Source organism: Trachypithecus francoisi, unplaced genomic scaffold, assembly GCF_009764315.1.
Source record: "Trachypithecus francoisi isolate TF-2019V2 unplaced genomic scaffold, Tfra_2.0 Lachesis_group1, whole genome shotgun sequence".
NCBI lineage: Eukaryota > Metazoa > Chordata > Mammalia > Primates > Cercopithecidae > Trachypithecus > Trachypithecus francoisi.
In genome coordinates, this window is record NW_022681454.1 from 104,388,986 (window position 1) to 104,410,002 (window position 21,017).

Sequence of the window (21,017 nt, forward strand, 5' to 3'; positions counted from 1 at the left end):
TGAATGCCAATTTAAGAAAATAATTAGGATGCAAATTGAGAAAGATATGTCTCATTTTACTTTTTTTCTACCATTTGCAGAACTTGAAGGTCTCTTCACAGACTAATTTCTTATCTCGAGCATGGTGGTTTCCCATCTTTTATTTTTTTGAGAAAAATGTACAAGGTTCAATTCCTTGCTGCTTCTCCTGGCCGCTGTCTTGGCCTCCTGGCTGCTTCAAATCATCATGCAAAAAGTATTCACGGGTTCAGAAGATTGGTGAAGACAATGAGAAATCAACCTGAGGAGCAAAACAAAGGCATCAGCTCTTACACCAAAAGAGTTAACGCTGTAACCAAAGGTATAGTTTTGTTTTTTATTTTAGGAGAACTGACTGGTAAATGAAGAAATGGACCAAATTTTGTGTAAATGAATAGAAAGATAAACAAAGTATTACCCTTTGACTGCTTTTCTTCTTCATCCCGAGAAAGATACATTCTCTTGCAGCTCTTCATTCATTGGTGACAAGCCCCCACTCTGGGACTTTACTAATGAGCTTGTTAAAGAGGTGCCAAAGAACATATTCCTCCTTTCTTTATTCTTTCTCCACCAAAACCCTCTACTTCAGAATTTTTTCAGGATATTTTTCCTCCCAAGGTCAGAAGAATGTGTTAATATTTTAAATAAAATATCTGGACATCTACAGCCACTGTGTAAATAGAACAGCCTAATGCTGAGAGTGGTTTCTAGCGTTAGGTTTAGCAAGGGGAAGATCCATGGGTTGTGCGTCAGCTTTGGGTGAATTTTGTTTCTACCCTGTCACATGGAAAGTTAGGGTTGAGTCCAGGAGTGCACACTGCTGCTGCCACCCAATGCGCTGTATCACTTTTAATTTTTTGTTTTGTTTTGTTTTTAAAAGATCATTTTATCTTAAAAAGGAAAGCTGATCCAAGTAAACATGAAAGTATTTGACACACAACCCACAGATTTTACATGTGTGTAAACGTTTCACTTTAAAATCTCTATGACAGATACAGAGGAAACATGAGGTGGTTTCTGCTAATGAGTGGCCCTTGAGTACACACTTAGATGCTGTCTGCCCTGTAAATTTGGATCTGGTGTCCCAGGGCAGTCAACTCTTCTAGCATAGGCTGAAAACACATGTGTGTCAACTGAGGCTCATGCCACTTGGGGAATGAGCCTGTTTCCCTTCCAGGCCAGGCCCTGGTGTGAGATCAATTTTAGGGCTCCTAATTGGAGCACAGAAATATATTTGGTCAAATTTCATTGAAGGTGATTTCTTCCCTTTTATGTTGTACTTTATGGAAAAACCAAGATGGAACCTGAAAGTTCCTTGCTAAAAATGTACCCTTGCTTTTAGCAAGAGACTCAGCTTCTCATAACTAGTCCTAAGGACATATGCCACAATTGAGTAATTTTACTTCTACCCTGTGAAAATAACATGGTGCTGCACTATAATATACTCTCGGAATCAGTGTGTTAGTTACAGCTACACAGTGAAGGGGGATGACTGTTTCTAAATTTCTTTAAGGTGATGCCAAAAAAATGGATTAAAAAAATCTGATCAGATTTAATGTTATCAGATTTAATGCATTATTTAATGCTATTGGATCTTTTGGATAATTCTTGGCTTAATTTCTTAACTACTTTTGAAGGTTAATTTGCAAGACTTTTAGAAACCTTAGAAAAGTTTTAAGGTTGCAAAGTTATCAACACTAGGGCAGAGGGTGGAGAGGCCAGTGCGGGTAGAAGGAGGCAGTTATGTTTATATTGAAGGTAAAATTTTTCTTTCATTTAGAATGGAAAACATTCCCAAATTTATCATTATAAACTAGTCAGCTTTGACTGCACAAAATTGACCTTTAAATTGCTTAAGAAAAGCACAATGCAAATCGTTCAGAAGGGTCAACATCCTTCGGTGCTAAAATCTTGTGTATGTTTTCAGAATGGCTTTTTCTGTGTGTCGTAGAATAATCACTAAAGGAAAGGTAGTTGAATTTAATGTCATGAAGCAAGACTCTTTAATTCAGTTATTTTAAACAAGAATTAAAACCCCAAACATTCTTGGCAGGCTTTGAAGCACACTGAATTTTCCAGTATTTCTTATTAAATACACCAATAATAAACATATGCCTAGTTTACCTGATGAGTTTAGACATAATTCTATATAATGTTCACTTATATTCATTTATTAAATAGCAACACTTGTGCAAGAACAAGGTGTTCAGCTTGAAAACACTGATTTTTAAGTTCCTGTTGCCCGATTATAAAGAAAATCATCTGACACAGAAGCCTGGATTTTGCTCTCCTAACACTGGTGTTTTCCTTGAGCCTCTAATTCAAATAAAACAAATTTATATACCTTACAGCCTTATTCAGCTGTGTCTGGATAACCCACCTTTCGTCTCTTGAATAAAAAAAAGTGTTTAAACTTAATAAATAAAAAAAAAAATTGTGCACCAATTACTACAGACCCCTGAAACAGTAAGCCTTGGATTTTAGTCAAGTAATCCAGTTTTTTTATTTTAAAAAAAACCCATCACCTTTTAAAGAACTTTAAAAACACCTGTGATGCCAATGTGGCCACTGCCATGTCTTTACACACACGTGTCGTATAGCTCTGTCATTCAGTTGAGGAAGTCCGTGGTTTGCAAATAAGGGTGGGAGAATCAAAATTTCAGGATGGGAAAAAAAACAAATAGTAAAACCCATTTACATGTAGGAAAGAAAACTTGACCTTCAACCCAATGTGCCACTTTGGGATATAAAACAAGTATGATCTTGCCTTTGAAATCATAAATGTTTGGAGCACCTATTCTTTGCCAGTTAAGATACATATCTTATTATCCTTTTTTTTTTTTTAAGTCTGTGCTCCTGTTGAAGCTTTTCCTGTAATTTAGGTTGTCTGTGAAATACCTATAACATATAATTCCTATAGAGTATGCCGCATTTTTTTTTTTTTTTTTTTTTTTTGAGACGGAGTCTCGCTCTTCCGCCCAGGCTGGAGTCCAGTGGCCGGATCTCAGCTCACTGCAAGCTCCGCCTCCCGGGTTCACGCCATTCTCCTGCCTCAGCCTCCCGAGGAGCTGGGACTACAGGCGCCCGCCACCTCGCCCGGCTGGTTTTTTGTATTTTTTAGTAGAGACGGGGTTTCACCGTGTTAGCCAAGATGGTCTCGATTTCCTGACCTTGTGATCCGCCCGCCTCGGCCTCCCAAAGTGCTGGGATTACAGGCTTGCGCCACCGCGCCCGGCCGCCGCCTTTTTTTCTAAATGATTTCAAATGAAGTTCTCTCAGATCCTATCATTGAACTCGTCCACTAGATCTGAAAATAAAGCATCCTTTCCTGAGTCCACTTGAACTAATTGTGAATTTGTTACTTAACTTACTGGCATCTTGGGAAACAAGTTTTGCTGTGGAAGCAAGGCTGTTTTGAGAGTGAGCATTGAGTCTACTCTGGTTTGTGGATGACATTGCATTAGGGTTCTTTGCTGTATTACCAGTGCCCCCTTGTGGCAATATACTTTATGACTTGGAATGCAAACACCACTTTTAAAAGCCTGTTTTCAAGTTTTTGAAAGGCATTTGTTTTCTGTTATGTGTGCCAATAATCTGAAAGTATCATGTGAAAGGAATTATTTTAAAAGCATTTTAAACCTTTCCCAAAGGTAAAATGTGCTCAGATGATAGGCACATGTAATTCAACCTTTTATGCATTTGATCAAAGAAAATTTGTAGAACATTTTTACCTCTCATGATCACAATCATTAGTGTCTCCCTTTATAACGACCTATATTTTGTTTACTTTGAAACACCAAATTTGTTGTCTTGTTTTTTTTTACGTGACAAAACTCATGCAGTTTCTTTTTTCATTGAAAATTCCTATCTTGCCCCTTAAATAGTTTGAACATTTCTTTCTTAATTCTTTTTTGTTTTTGTTCTGCACTGTAAAACTGATTAAAACTTTAAGCCAATCTTAATGCACTAGCCTCTGTAGTGTAAGGAAGTGTGAGAAGGAATTTCTTAATGAGTTTACATGTTTAAATCAAGCATATTATAAGTTATATGCCATGTGTTGAAGGCTTTTCTATTTATATATATAAAGATTTTTGGTATTTGTTTTTAATGTCCTTGTGTTGCAATAGTTTAACTCCTTTGACTCAGTTGCTGAAAATATTCCTTCTGTAAAGAAGTGCTCTTGACTTCAACACCCAAACACTGAAAATCATGTCAATGGTACCCAAAGATAAGTTTTTATACAGATACACACCTTATAAGTTCTGATTTATTTTCTTACTCATTAATCTATGCTATGTTCTAAATAAATCATGAATGAGAAGAGTGCTTTATTGTGGAATTATTTAAAACTGTCCTTTAAAAGAAAAAGAGGAAATGATGAACAAAAACTAATCTAATTGCCAAGTTGGAATTCATTATTTAATTTACCTCCTATGCAACGATTAATGCTGCAAAATGTATGGTTATGTTACCGTATATTCACAAAAGAAATATTATTACAAGGTTTCAGAGGTAGCCAATTGCATTCTTTTGGAAATTTACTGTACTGTTTCAATGTGTTAAGTGCCTTGTTGTAAAGTAAAATTTTAAGTCTAGAATTCATTATTTTCCTGACATATATTTTTCATTATGATATCTACTGTATGCTATTGTGATAGTTTTATGAAATGCTTACATTTTAATCAAATATGTGAATTTCAGAAGCTCTTTTCTCCTACCCACCAGTACCTTAATCATTGGTTTATCACATTGGATTCAAATTCAGGTTCCTTTTTTGATAAAGAGGAAATTTGTTTTCCATGCTTGTGATTTTGTGTTTGTAAACATTTCAGGAGGAATTCAGGAGTGTAACTATAGTTTATACTTCTAAAGTGTTGTCTTACATTTACATTTTTAAGTGCCTAATTGTTGAAACTGATTTATGTTTCTCTTCTAAAGAGGATATGTCTACTTGGTTTCTAATCTCTTTGGTTTGCTTTTTTAAAAATGCAAGAGCCTATACTTTGTATTTACCTAATAAACCACAATGACATCAACAGTCTTTTCAAAATTATTACTGTTTCTTTCCATTTACAAAATGTGTCATTTTTAAAAGAGTTCTAGTTTTAGAGTACTTGTTAAAACCACAAGAGGGATATTTTCTTCAAAGACTTTTTAAAATAAAGTAATAACTTTCAATTAATGGATTTAAGGTGAAAAATAATTCAGAACAATACAAGGTCATTCATGGAGAAGAAAATCACACATTCCATGATTCTGATTTTCACTGTTCACAAGAGGACAAAGTCACTCATGAAAAGCAGACCCCTTTCTGTCACTATGTCTCCTTTATGCCTTCACAAGACAGAAGCCTAAGGTAATGTCCTCAACTGGAGTTTGCTAGACATTGCAACGGCAAGGTGCAGAAAGTTGGTTTTGAACCTGCTGATGACAAATGTCCCTCCTCCAAGATAAATTTTGTAAAAGCAATTCAGTGGGGGTGAAGTGAATAGGATAAGATAATAAGGTTCAAAGCATAAGTTACAGGAGATAGTCCATGCTTTATGCTTGGATTGTCTAGAAATGATAGAGCGTAGATCAGAATAGTTTTTCTGCCACCTCCACTCAGACCTTGGATGAAAAGCTCATCACAGTGATGTTCTGATTATCCTGTGGAAACACTGGCATGCTGATTTTGCTGGCCATATAGCTTCAAAGGCTGCCCTTATCTAGAATGCAGTGTGCAAGAAACTAATGTGAACTCTTGTTCATCGTGCAAGGGACTAACAGGAACTTTTACTAAGGGGCTAATTCATTCTGGGTTCCATTTGTTTTCTTCATACAAAAGCTCTTGAGTGTGCCTCCTATGAGAGAATAAAACTCTCTGGGCATTTTTGAAAGTGCTGAGGATAGTGAAGTCTTTTAAAGTAGTACCCCGTCTCTTACTCCAATAAGGAATCAATAGGAACTTTACAACTGCAGTTAAAGTGGCATTTTCAATCACACTAATCATGGGCAAGTTTCATAAGTAATAAAACCACTTTAAAACAAAAAAGAATGGTGATCATTCATGCTTGGTTTGAGATCTCTACCTCACAGCTGTTGATTTTAGAATCAGAGTGTAGTGGTGTGTCCAAACAAGTTTTGCCACCAGGATTAGATGCTAGTCTCACTAGAAAGTGAATTTAAATTCACTTACTTCAACCCCCATCCCATCCCCACCACATTTAAAGGTAGCAAAGTATCATCTATATGATCCATATGCCTACTTAACGATGGACTCAGCTTCAAGTCTGTAAGGTTTTTTGATTGCAGGTCATTACAGTCTTGACCCTGAGCAATGCCTTCAGTCTCTCCAGATGATCATGCTATTAAGAGGTCGCCACAACTTTTAATAATGTTCATTTTCTCTGATATTTTGAATCTCCTGCTGAGACACAGGAAGACAGGAAATTAGACTATGTTCACAAACCATCTGAGTGATTCTGTGTGCCATGCACTAGAGCTGCTGATACATAAAATTCCTGACATCAAAGTGGGAATGTCTGCACTGTAAGACTCGTCCATAACTCCTGTCACATCATAAGAAATTCAATTGCATAAAATATATGCAAGTCTTAGGAAATGTTTGTAAGTTTTAAGAAATGTTGGTCAGGGCCTTCAAAGCCAGCTAGATGTTTCAGAAGTAGAAGTGAATTGCTTTTCTGGATGCATTGTCACTGAATTTTACCATTATTTTCTATTTAATATTTTAGCAAAATTGCAAAATAGACACCAAATTTTATCTCATCCAAAGGTTGGAAGAGGTGATGTGCCATGGTCTCTGAGCACCCATCCAGCACATTTTTTGCTGGGCATGCTGAGTGCAAGGCCCTAACTCCTGTTACCCAGGCCATTTCTCAGGATTGTATTTGCAGTATGCAATGTTAAGTAATGAGGTAGCATATCACCCTAAATAAGTCTTTTTTTTCTGTTTATTGTAAAGCAGTAAAAACGCCAAGCTCAGTGGTCCTCAGTTGAGGTGCAAACCCACTACATATGTAACATCTGTCTTGACCTCTCCAAGTCATCCCCATGGGATTTGAGAGACAAGGGAGCCAAAGGGACCATGCTGACACTTTGGCTACTGCTATGCTATGCATAGTGAAGTCCTTTGTCTCTGACTCAGGAGTCTTGTGTCTTCTTCCAGCGTCCAGTGAAACAGGAACCAGGCTAACTTGTGGGCTTGTAAGTAAAGTCATAGATGCTTCAGAAACTGACATGTAAATTTTATTTTCTTCTAATACATAAGAATATCAGAAGCATAATACTGTATTACTAATATAAGTTAGGATAGTAATGGATTATGTGTTACTATGTGTGTGTATATAGATATATATATATAATGCACATTTAATCCATATGTGGCACCTGTAATCAAACAGCATTTTACAGTTAACGCTTGACATACATTCTTTAATCTTCACAAAACCCTGTGAAGTAAGCAAGGCAAGAGAAGGTGACCTCATTTTATGACATGAAAGGGTTCATAAATGTTAGAGCTAGAACTTGAGTTTTGTTTTTGTGGGCTACAGCTTGCTGCCTCCCTGTCATAATTACTATGGTCACCATCACCGTTTGTTAGGGTTTTGTTAGGAAATTAGATTCAGAAGCAAACTGTCCTTGGGCCAGGTTCTTTGTCACATGCTACAGATTTTTCTTAAAATTACAATTCACTACATTTCAAAGGGGAGAAAAGTTGACTCCTAGTGCAAAATGACCTTGAAGGCAAAAGAATCCTCAAGTGTCTGAGCCCACAAATTTGTTAGAATAAAGCAAACTCACTGTTAATGAGTTTTAATGTCATGTGTGTTAAGATTATGTTTCCAAAGCCCCCGCTCTGCCTGTCTTTCCCACATTTGTGCACACTAATCAGATACATGAATTGTTTGGCCATAATCTCTCCAGAAACTTCCAGAAAAGTGAAAGATGAATTGCTAGTGTGGAAATGTCTTTTTTCTAATAGAGAAGATTTCATTCACTAGTCTATGGTGCCCTTGACCATGGGATTAAAAGTGATCCTGTTATCCCAGTCCCAAGTATTAGGTTGGTGCAAAAGTAATTGCGATTTTTGCCATTGCTTTTAATTTCAAAAAACACGATTACTTTTGCAATCAACCTAATAACTACAGCTGATCCAGCACAGCGACACAATGTGTTTAGTACCATCCTGTACTACCAACAAAGTTACTGTATTTCACCAGTAACTAGTGAGTTGATTTTTTAATAACCTGCCTAAATATTGGAGAGAATATCAGAGTTTGGGCTGTTCTCAAGAGCATTTTGAGATTAAATTATATCAGAGTTCAGTTCAAAAACAGAAATAATTGTTCAATGTTGTTTTGTATAGCAGGCTTTACAAAAGAAGTGGTGACAAGACTTCTCCTGGAGCTATATAAAATGAAATTGCCCAAACTGAAAAAAATTGCAAATATGTGGGAATTAACCAACGCACTTAACCAGTGGATCAAAGAAGAAAGTACAAGGGGAATTTGAAAATATCTTGAGATAAATAACGAAAATACAGCATACCAAAACTATGGGATGCAGCAAAAACAGCAGCAAAAATAGCACTGAATGAAATGTATAGCTATAAATGTGTATGTTTTAGAAAAGAAGAAATCAATAATGTAACTTTAGATCTTAAGGGACTTGAAAAAGAAGACCAAATAAAATTCAAAGTTAGCAGGAGGAAGGAAATAATAAAGACTGGAGCAGAGATAGAGAATAGAAAAATAATAGAAAAATCAATGAAATGAAAAACTGGTTCTTTGAAAAGAGCAATAGAATTGACAAACCCTTAGCTAGACTGCCTAAGAAGAAGGCTCAAATTACTAAAATCATAAATGAAAGTGGAGATATTACTACTGATTATACAGAAATAGGATTATAAGAGTACAATGAACAAATGTACACAAAACCTACCAGTATTGAATCATGAAGCAATAGAAAATCTGAACAGACCTCTAATTAGCAGGAAGGTAGAATGAGTAATCAGAAACTTTCCAACAAAGAAAACCCTGAACCGTGGCTTTGTTGGTGAATTCTACTAAGCATTTAAGGAAAAAGTAGCCAGACATGGTGGCTCACGCCTGTAATCCCAGCTCTTTGGGAGGCTAAGGTGGATGGATCACTTGGAGTTTGAAACTAGTCTGGACAACATAACAAAACCCCATCTTTATTAAAAAAAACACACACACAAAAAAACAAAAAAACTGGGCATGGTGACACATGCCTGTGGTCCTGGCTACTTGGGCACAAAGTAGGAGGACTGCTTGAACCTGGGAGGTTAAGGCTGCAATGAGCTGTGATCACACCACTGAACTCCAGCCTGGGCAATATAGCAAGATCCTGTCTCAAAAAATACAGAATTAAAACCAATCCTTCTCAGACGTTTCCAGAAAGAGGAAAGAACACTTCCTAATTTAGTCTATGAAGCCAGAGTTATCACCAATACCAAAGCCAGACAAAAACACTACCAAAAAAAAAAAAAAAAAAGACATATCCCTTATAAACATTGGCACAAAAATCTTCAACAAACTACTAGTCAGCTGAATTCAGCAGCATATTAAAAGGGATATATAACAAGACCAAATGGGATTTATTCCTGAAATGCAAGGATGGTTTAACATGAAAATTAATCAACATAATACATTACATTAACAGAATGAAGGGTGAAAAGGACATGATCATTTCAATTGATGCAGAAAAAAAAGCATTTTACAAAATTCAACATTCTTTCATGATAAAACTAAAACTAGGAATAAAAGGAAGTTACCACAACATAAGGAAGTTATCATGAAAAAGCCAGTTAACATCACGCTCAGTGGTGACTAAAACCTTTTCCCCTAAAAGGGAAATGTCAAGAATGATCAGGAACAAGTGAAGAATGCCCAGTTCTCCACTTCCATTCAACATAATACTGGAAGTTCTTGCCAGAGAATTAAGCAAGAAAAAGAAATAAGAGGCATTGAAATTGGAAAGGAACAAGTAAAATTAACCATTTGCATATGACATGATCTTATGTTAAAAAATAAAAATTCAACAGAAAAACTTGTTTAGATTTCAAATCATATGAGTCTGAATGAAAATTTAAGAATAAAAAAATAAATTTTAAACTGTTTAATGAATGAATTCAGCAAATTTGCAGACAAAAACACACAATCAGTTGTTTGTATGCACTAACAATGAACAATCTGAAAAAAATTAAGAAAATAATTTCGTTTATAATAGCATCAAAAGAATAAAGTACTTTGGAATCAGTTTAACCAAGGAGGCAAAAGACTTGTATGCTGAAAGTACAAAACATTGCTGAAAGAAATTAAAGATCTAAATAGATGGGAAGACATCCCATGTTCATGGATTAGAATACTTGATATTGTAAAGATGACAATATTACCCAAAGCAATCTACAGATTCAATGCAATCTCTATGAAAATATCAATGGTGTTTTCTATAGATACAGAAAAACATGTCCAAAAATTCATACGAAATCTCAAGGGACTAAAATAGCCAAATTGTTTGTCAGTATAGCCAAATTTTTCAGAATAGCCAAAAGTATTGAAGAAGGAATGGTTGGAGAACTCATATTTCCTTATTTCAAAACTTACTACAAATGTACAGTAGTGAAAACAGTGTGGTACTGGCACAAGGACAGACATATAGACTAATGGGATAGAATAGAGACCCCTGAAATAAACTCTCACATATATAGTCAGTTGATTTTCAATAAAGGTGCTAAGACCATTAGATGGAGAAAGGATTGGGGCAGGCAGGAGGGATTGCTGTTTTTGTTGTTGTTGTTTTCTGTTTGTTTGTTTGTTTGTTTTGAGACACAGTCTCACTCTGTCACCCAGGCTGGAGCACAGTGGCACAATCTCAGCTCACTGTTACCTCTGCCTCCTGGGTTCAGGCAATTCTTGTGCCTCAGCCTCCCAAGTAGCTGGGACTACAGGTGCATGCCACCACACCCAGCTAATTTGTGTATTTTTAGTAGAGATAAGATTTCGCTATGTTGGCCAAGCTGGTCTTGAACTCCTGGCCTCAAGTGATCTGCCTGCTTTGGCCTCCCAAAGTGCTGGGATTACAGGTGTGAGCCACCATGCCTGGGCAGGATAATGTTTTTAACAAACAGCTCTGTGAAAATTGGAAATCCACATACAAAAGAATGGAGTTAGACTCTTACATGCTACCCCATACACAAATTAATGCAAAAAATGGATCAAAGACCTAAATTTAAGAGCTAAAACTATGAAACTCTTAGAAGAAATAGATGAAGCTCTTTATGACCTTGGACTGTGTACTTATTAAGTATGACATCAGAAGAATAGGCAATAAAAAACAGATAAACTAAATTTATCAAAATTTACTTTATTGCATCAAATTACAATATGAAGGGAGCAAAAAGACAATCCACAGAATGACAGAAAATAGCTGCAAATCCTATATCTGATAAAGCAGTCGTCTCCAACCTTTTGGCACTAGGGACTAGTTTCGTGAAAGACAATTTTTCCACGGACCAGCAGGGAGGAGGGAGATGATTTCAGGATGAAACTGTTCCAACTCAGATCATCAGGTAATAGTTAGATTCTCATAAGAAGCATGCAACCTAGATCCTTCGCATGCACAGTTCACAATAGGGTCAGCACTCCTATGAGAATCTAATGCCACCACTCATCTGAAAGGAGGTGGAACTCAGGCAGTCATGCGTGCTCACAGGCCACTCACCTCCTACTATACAGCCCAGCTCCTAACAGGCCACGGATTGGTACCAGTCTGCAGCCTGGGGGTTGGGGACCCCTATGATAAAGGATTCATATTCAGAATATCTAAAATGATCCTACAACTCAGCAACAACCAAACAACCGCTTTCAAAAATGGGCAAAGGATTTGAATAGACATTTCTCCAAAGAATATATGTAAATGTCCAGAAAGCATATGAGAAGATGCTCAGCATCATTAGTCATTAGAAAAATACAAGTCAAAAACCACAATGAGATACACTTTACTACCATTAGGATGGCTATTACGGAAAAGACAAACAGAAAATGACAAGTGTTGGCGAGGATATAAAGATATTGCATTCGCCATTTACAGAACCCATTAAAAAATAATAAAAGAAATTGCAACCCTTATTGTTGCTGGTGGGAATGTAAAATAGTGCAGCTTCTGTGGAGAATAGCATGTTGGCTCCCCAAAAGAATTACCATATAATCCAGCAATTTTACTCCTCTGTATGTAGCCAAATACATTGAAATCAAGGACTCAAACAGATATTTGCACACCAGTGTTCACAGTATTATTCACAGTAGCCCAAAGGTGGAAACAATCTGTGTGTCTTTCAACAGATGAAAGGATAAACAATGTGATATATGCAACAATGGAGTATTATCCAGCTATTAAAAGGAATGGAATTCTGACACATGCTACAAACATGAGTAAACTTTGAAAATGTTATTCTAAGTTAAATAGCCAGATACAAAAGGACAAATATATGATTCACCTTAAAAGAGGTACCTAGAATAGGCAAATTCATAAAGACAAACGGAATAGAGCTTGTGACTAAAGGAAAGGGAGAATGACAAGTTGTTGCTTATTAGGTACAGAGTTTCTATTTGGAATAATGAAACACTTCTAGAAATAGTAGTGATAGTTACACAACACTGTGAATGTACTTAATGCCACTGAACTGTACACTTAAAAATGGCTAAAATGGTAAATGTTATACATATTTTTACCACAATAAAAAAAACCAAAAAACTCCCAATATTTCAGCATATTTTTAATTGAAAGAAACTGAAAATAACTTAGATGTTTACTAGGAGAGGCTTGAGTAATAAGTTGTGACATACTTAAATCGATTTCTTAATGGGCTCCTTGGTTTGACCTTTGTCCCTTTACAGGCAGCGAAAGTGATTCTGTTAAAATACAAGCCAAATGATGGCATTCCTTCTCAAAAACTCTTCAGTGATGCACCATGTTACTGAGAGTAAAGATCAGCATCTCTAAAACACCCTACATTGCTACCTCTCTGATTCCAACTCTTACCACCTTGCCCTTGCTCTTTCCACTCTAGCCAGGTGGCCTCCTTGTTCCTGGAAAACTCCTAGCACACAGCCTCAGGGCCTTTACACTTACCATTTCCTCTGTCTGGAATGCTCTTTCCCCAGGTATGTAAAAGCCTTCCATCAGGTGATCAGCTGTCTATTTAAAAGAGGCCTTCCCTGAACAACCAGAATTAAATAAACCACTCCCCTATACACACACACACACACACACACACAGAATACCTACCATCCTCTTCATGTGCCTTATTTCCTCCATAGTACTTATCACCAACTGACATTATACATTTGTCCATCTCTTTCTATCTTTTGTAGAGATGGGGTTTTACCATGTTGTGCAGGCTGGTCTCAAACTCCTGGGCTTGAGCAATCCACCTGCCTCAGCTTCCAAAAGTGCTGGGATTACAGGCTTGAGCCACCATGCCTGGCCTGTCCATCTTTTGTCTTCCCCAGCGGAAAACCTCTTCTAAGGGCAAGCACTTTGTTTTGCTTAGATAGTATCCCCAGTGCTGAAAATAGTTGATGACAATTAGTGTACTCCAGTAAAAATCTATTGATGAAGAATCTATTCAGTGAAATTATCAGACACCTATTAAAAAGGATGAGGCTGATGGATTCTCATTGGCATGGAGAGATTCTCAAAATACACTGGTAGGTTAAAAGAGCAGATTAACCAAAAGCAGAGTGTGACACCATTTATGGGGGAAGAGGAGGGAAATTATGTAAACATAAGAAATCCAAAGGGATAGATCACATTTTTAATACAAATAACTCCAAGAGGTATAAAGGCAAAATGTGTGTGTGTGTGCATGTGTACACTTTATGTATCAATAGCCTTAGAAATGTACCAGTTCTTTGTGGTATTTATCCTACTGAAATAATCAAAGATATATATATCCCAGTATGGTTTATAATAGCAAAAAACCTTTAAGGAGGGTCAACAACTAGCTATTGGTTAAACTTTGAAATATTTTTAAACAATGGACTAGTTTTTTTGAATTCAAGTGTGAGGAAATAAAAGCCTGCAGGCTAAGCACAGCTGCTGCCTTTTTCCATAAAGCAAATTTTATTGGAAATAGCCATGCCCATTTATTTACTTATTGTCAACGGCTGCTTTCCTACTCCCACGGCAAGCAGAGTTACACAGTTGTGACAGAGACCATATGGCACACAAAATCTGAAATATTTACTATTTGGTCCTTTTCAGGCAAAAACTGCTGATCCCTGTGCTAGAATATAGTAATTAAAAATGATTTGTGGGAGGCAAGAGGATCACTTGAGGCCAGGAGTTCAAGACCAGCCTGGCTAACATGGCAAAACCCTGTCTCTACTAAAAATACAACAACAACAACAACAACAAAAATTACCCAGGTGTGGTGGCACATGCCTATAATCCCAGTTACTTGGGAGGCTGAGGCATGAGAATCTGTTGAACCTGGGAGGTGGAGGTTGCAGTGAGCCAACATTGCACCACTACACTCCAGCCTGGGCGACGCAGAAAGACTCTATCTCATAAAATAATAATAATAATAATAAATTTAAAAACAAATGAGCTGGGCACAGTGGCTTATGCCGGTAATCCCAGCACTTTGGGAGGCCAAGGCAGGCGGATCACGAGGTCAGGAGTTCCAGACCAACCTAGCTAACACGGTGAAACCCCGTCTCTACTAAAAATAACAAAAATTAGCCGGGCGAGGTGGCATGTGCCTGTAATCCCAGCTACTTGGGAGGCTGAGGCAGGAGAATCACTTGAACATGGGAGGCGGAGGTTGCAGTGAGCCAAGATCGCGCCACTGTACTCTAGCCTGGGTGACAGAGTGAGACTCTGTCTAAAAAAAATAAAACCATTCAGGACATAGGCATGGGCAAAGACTTCATGACTAAAACACCAAAAGCGATGGCAACAAAAGCCAAAATAGATAAATGGGATCTAATTAAACTGAAAAGCTTCTGGACAGCAAAAGGAACTATCATCACAGTGAACAGGCAACCTACAGAATGGGAGAAAATTTTTGCAATCTGCCCATCTGACAAAGGGCTAATACCCAGAATCTACAAAGAACTCAAACACATTTACAAGAAAAAAACAACCCCATCAAAAAGTGGGCAAAGGATATGAACAGACACTTCTCAAAAGAAGACATTTATGCAGCCAACGGACATATGAAAAAATGTTCATCATCACTAGTCATCAGAGAAATGCAAATCAAAACCACAATGAGATACCATCTCACGCCAGTTAGAATGGCAATCATTAAAAAGTCAGGAAACAACAGGTGCTGGAGAGGATGTGGAGAAATAGGAACGCTTTTACACTGTTGGTGGGAGTGTAAACTAGTTCAACCATTGTGGAAGACAGTGTGGCGATTCCTCAAGGATCTAGAACTAGAAATACCATTTGACCCAGCAGTCCCATTACTGGGTATATACCCAAAGGATTATAAATCATGCTACTATAAAGACACACCACACAGTATGTTTATTTGTGGCACTATTCACCATAGCAAAGACTTGGAACCAACCCAAATGTCCATCAATGATAGACTGGATTAAGAAAATGTGGCACATATACACCATGGAATACTATGCAGCCATGAAAAAGGATGAGTTCATGTCCTTTGCAGGGACATAGATGAAGCTAGAAATCATCATTCTAAGCGAACTGTTACAAGGACAGAAAACCAAACACCACATGTTCTTACTCATAGGTGGGAGGTGAACAATGAGAACACATGGACACAGGGCAGGGAACATCACACACTGGGGCCTGTTGGGGGTGGGGGCTGGGGGAAGGATAGCATTAGGAGAAATACCTAATGTAAATGATGAGTTAATGAGTACAGCAAACCAACATGGCACATGTATACCTATGTAACAAGCCTTCACGTTGTGCACATGTGCCCTAGAACTTAAAGAATATTAAAAAAAATTTGTGGGAGAACAACATGGAAAATGTTAATGATAACTTTTTCCTCATATATTTATAAATATGTGAATATTATAAATAGGAATATTTATAAAGTTCAGAAATACATAAGACTAGAAGAATATACACATAAATATTATAAATGATTACCTCTGGGTGGTAAGAATAAAAAGGTGATCGTTTGCTCCTTTATAGTTTCCTGCGTTTTCAAATTTTCTGTGAAAACTATATTACTCTTTTAAAAAGCAGAATAAAATATTGGCTTTGAAATATCTGTTTTGCAATAAGTATGTTCTTGCCTAAAAGAAGAAGTAGGTAACCTTTCAATGTCCTTTCTTTGTAAAACTTCATTCTTAGTGAATTTTAGAAATAAGACTTCATTATTAGGCAAAGGGCCAAGCACAGTTACCTAAACCAGGGGCTAACAACCTTGTGTTAGTTTTTTTTTTTTTTTTTTTTGCATTCTTTTTCAAGACAGAGTCTTGCTTTCTTGCCCAGGGTGGAATGCAGTGGCGTGAGCTCAGTTCACTGAAACCTCCACCTCCTGGGATCAAGCGATTCTCCTGCCTCAGCCTCCCAAGAAGCTGGGATTACAGGCATGTGCCACCATGCCCAGCTAATTTTTTTGTTGTTTCAGTAGAGACAGAGTTTCACCATGTTTGCCAGGCTGGTCTCAAACTCCTGACCTCCAGTGATCTGCCCACCTCAGCTTCCCAAAGTACTAGGATTACAGGCATGGGCCGCCGCACCCAGCCTCCTTGTGTTAGTTTTATTTAAGTAACTGGCATGTAAATATAAAATATATTTGCCATGTAAATATAATTTATTCTTTCAGATTTTATTGACTAAGCATGCTGTTAATCAGAGGCCAAAGTCAAAGTCCTGAGAATCGACTTAAGAAGAAGAATGTTAGACACCAGAGGAATCTAAGAGTCCTTGTGTTACAACTCTCTCTTTTGACCAGATGAAGAAAACAAATCAGAAATGTTAACAACATACCCTGGCCAACCCAGTTAGATTTGGACAGAGGTCCCCAGGTGGTTTCCACGATGATTTCTGCATAGTAAACGGAAGTAAATTAGGAAGAAGTAAGGAACAGAGAATTCAGCAACGCTTTGGCCTACACAAAAATAAAACATCAGGAATCAGTAACAATTGTGGCCAGGCTAACTAAAGTGACTAACTGTTCCTATGGGTACCCACTTCACAATACATGCATCTCATAAATTAAACCTGCTAAGTCTTCTTACTTTACCATGTCTTTTTCACCAAGATATTGGCTTTTTTTGTTTGTTTTACTGAGGTATAATTTACCTATAGTGAAATGTACAGTTAAGTTTTGACAAGTGCATACATCCAAGTAACCAACACTTCATCAGGATATAGAACATTTCTACCACCCTAGAAAAAATTTTCAATGTCCCTTTCCAGCCAATCCACCCTGTTCTAATGTCTGTCACCATAGGTTCATTTTGTTTGTTCCAGAACTTCATATAAATGCAGCTAGTTAGTGTGTACTCTTGTGCCTGGCTTTTTCACTCGGCATGTTTTTTTGATATTTATCCATGCTGTAGAGTGTGTCATAGCTGATTCATTTTTATTGTGGTATAGTGATCTATCAAATAAATATACCATAGTCTTCCCTGCCCCTGCCTCCCTCTTTTGTTGAAGGACATCTGGATTGTGTTCATTTTGGTGTTAAATAAAAAATACGTCCTAATCCTGGCACCACCTTGACCAAATAAAGGGATGTTTTGGGAATTGGATTTTGTGACTTTTGAGATTCTGCCTTACACTGATATTTTTTTTTTTTTCAGGGGCCTTTCTCCCGTCATCTCTTCTCCAGGTAAATCATACATAATACATGCAAGTGGAGAGGAATGAAGTGGGTGATATTGAAGATAGGCACGTTTATTTATTCATTATACAAGACATAAAGGCTAAATATAGGAAACAATATCCTGGCAAGTCTCACATTCTAATCTCGGAAAAGACTAGTAAATCTGCAAGGTGCAAAAAAGAGGCAGCAATAGTGACAATCTATTAAGTTTAAACTATTATCAAGAACCCAGTGATAACTATTATAATTACAGCTTTTGTTTATTGAGTACTAATTGCTAGACATTGTGCTAGTTATTTTATTTAAACCCTATGCTTGATATAGGTATATTTATTATCCCAATTTCAGTTCAGGAACATGGAGGCTCAGAGAGTGCATAAACACATATATAGAAGACACTCAAAGGAGTATATACGAAGAGAATCATAAGAACTTAAAGGGAACGAAGCTGTTAATTTTTAAATGACCTGTGGAGTTGTGCAACTAAATAGTGTTAATAACATTTCTACTTTCTCTCTTCATTAGCATTTTGCAAACCCTTCTTAAGCCATGCACTCTCTCTGTTCATACTCACTGACTCTGGATGGGTGTGGTGTGTGGCATTTACCTCCCGAGAATTACAAACCAACTGAACAATTGTAGTTTTACAAATAGAGTAATTTAATACCACTCTTTATAACAAAATAAGTACTCAGCTATTTTAGATATACTGTAACCAACAATTCTGGCCAAAATCCATGTAGAACAAGGAGGATATAGGTAGGAAAGTGGGTGGTTTAAAATTATCTTTAGGGTCTCAATAAAAATGATTTTTCCCATAATCCTCTCACTATCTTTCTTACCACTTCTGCCCACCCAAAAGATCTCTTAGTATTCTCTTCCTTTACTGCTTCTGCTATTACTTTTCTACCTATATAAAATAAGAGACATGAAGCAGAAAGTATTCCTTTATGTGGCAAAATCACCTGAATGTAATTTGGGGAAATTCATCCTTAAGGAGCACTGAATGAGCTGTGTGGTTTCATGTTTAAAATAGTGTATCCAGCTGGGCATGGTGGCGCTCGTCTGTAATCCCAGCACTTTGGGAGGCTGAGGTGGGCAGATTACCTGAGGTCAGAAGTCCGAGATCAGCCTGGCCAACATGATAAACCCTTCTCTACTAAAAATACAAATTTGTCGGGCGTGGTGGTGCAGGCCTGTAATTCCAGCTACTGGGGAGGCTGAGACAGGAGAATCGCTTGAACCAGGGAGGCAGAGGTTGCAGTGAGCCAAGATCACACCACTGCATTCCAGCCTGGGTGAGAATTCTATCTCAAAAAATAATAATAATAAAATAAAACAGTGTATCCATAATATGATGAACAGTAAACTTCCTGTATTAGTTTGCTAGGACAGCCATAACAAAGTACTACAGACTGGATGTTTTAAACAACAGAAATTTATATTTATATCCTCACCATTCTGGAGACTAGAAGTCAAAACCCAAGGTGTCAGCAGGGTTGATTTCTTCTGAGACCTCTCTCCTGACTTGCAGATGGCTGCCTTCTGACTGCGTCCTCACATCCTCTTTCCTCTCTATGTCCTTATCTCCTCTTCTTTAGACACCAGTCATATTGGTAAGAGCCCATCCACAGGACTCCATTTGAGCTTAATTACCTCTTTAAAGGCCTTTCTCCAAATACAGTCTTATTCTGAGGCACTGGGGGTTAGGACTTCAACATATGAATGGTGAGGAGAGGCCGAATTCAGCCCAGATTTCCTATGTGCCCCACAGATCTGTTAACATAGTGAAAATGAGAGATTTAGGAAAACACTATATATGCAGTTACATCCTGTACAATATAAAAGGGTGGCTGTTGGAGTTGTTAAATTAGTCACAGCTTCAACTATTTTAAAATCATTTGTGAATTTAAATTGCTTGTATGGGATGATGTATATAGTGGCTACTGTTTTAGAGAGCAAAACCCTAGAATCAGATGACATCCAGAATGTCATGTTGAAGATCATATCTGCAAACAAGTAGTTTAAATTTTTAAAAATTTTTCTTAATAATTTAGAAATCCAAAAAAACTGAGAAAAGTAATCTCACAAGTAGTGGTTAATTATAGAAGATGAGAGATGTGGAAGTTTTTTTTGTTTGGGGTGCATAAGCTTAAAATAACATGAAAAGCATGTCAAAAAGAATATGAGAACAGAGCGGACTTGAAATTTAACATATCCTACTGGCATCACTTGTTTACAGAAAAATAAAATGGATCATGTATTTATTTAGAGGATTCACTATGCTTTATTTGGTCACATTTTTATAGGTACAGCGTGGTGTTCAAACTTTTCATGTATGGAGAAGAATGAAAAGGCTAGAAAAATGACCCAGTACAGACAATTCTATGCTCAACCCAACTTGAACAGAAACTACAGGATTTGGCCTAAACAAGACAGAAAGGGAAGCCCTTATCAGGAAAGCCATTATCTGGGAAGATTAAATAAAGTAAGACTTTCTTTTTAAAGTATCATACAATTCATATCCAATATTTCAACCTCAGCCTTTCAAGTGTTGTCTAACACCAATAATATTGCCACCCTTCCCTCAACCGGTTATTTTCTTTTTATATTTCTGGCTACTTAAATCCCCCAAGCAAATTCTGGTTTCGCTATTTCTGGATTTAAGTACATTTTCTGCTGCACCCAGGCCACACGCAGGAATGGACACAGCTTTCGCTCTCCACATAGAAGTTTTCTAGCCCAGGGCAAGCTCTCAGAACGTGACTCCTGCCTCGCTGCCCACCCCTCGCTTCCCCCACTCCCGCCATCATCCCTTCCGCAGGGTTGGCTACCGAGCTGACACCCACAGATTCTGCATTCCATGGCTTCCCAGCATCCTGCTGTCTCTGCGTGGAGAAAAGGGTGCTGCGAATCCCGGTTTGGATAAAGAACTACACCGAAGCCTGCGGGAATATGGCGTTGACCCCATTCTCCCAGCTCAGGCTACAGTTGCTAAGGCCAAGCTATCTCACTGGCCTGCTCACCAGTTTACCGCACTCAGCACAGATCCTAGCACGGTTTATGCACTTCATAACTACGCGTTTGTGTTTGTCAACTGACAAACGAGTGATAATCACAAACGAATGACACAAGGGAATCCAACAGCCAA

At 37.5% G+C, this 21,017-nt stretch overlaps 1 protein-coding gene and 1 long non-coding RNA gene across 7 annotated transcripts in view; one reads left to right on the forward strand and one right to left on the reverse strand.

The window, feature by feature from the left end:
• SGMS2 (sphingomyelin synthase 2) overlaps positions 1-2,374 on the forward strand; it is an 83,761-nt gene extending 81,387 nt beyond the window's left edge. For all 6 annotated transcript variants that reach the window (XM_033214948.1, XM_033214947.1, XM_033214946.1 and 3 more), the window contains one exon: positions 81-2,374. In XM_033214948.1, the coding sequence (XP_033070839.1) occupies positions 81-284 (204 nt within the window). In that variant the 3' untranslated portion in view covers positions 285-2,374. The remainder of the gene's footprint in view (positions 1-80) is intronic.
• On the reverse strand, positions 169-20,911 carry LOC117085760. The gene is made up of 3 exons (XR_004438072.1): positions 20,716-20,911; positions 19,324-19,642; positions 169-280 (listed from the first exon to the last, which is right to left on the reverse strand). It is a non-coding gene; the product is annotated as an uncharacterized LOC117085760 (long non-coding RNA).
• Between the last annotated feature and the right edge of the window lie 106 nt (positions 20,912-21,017).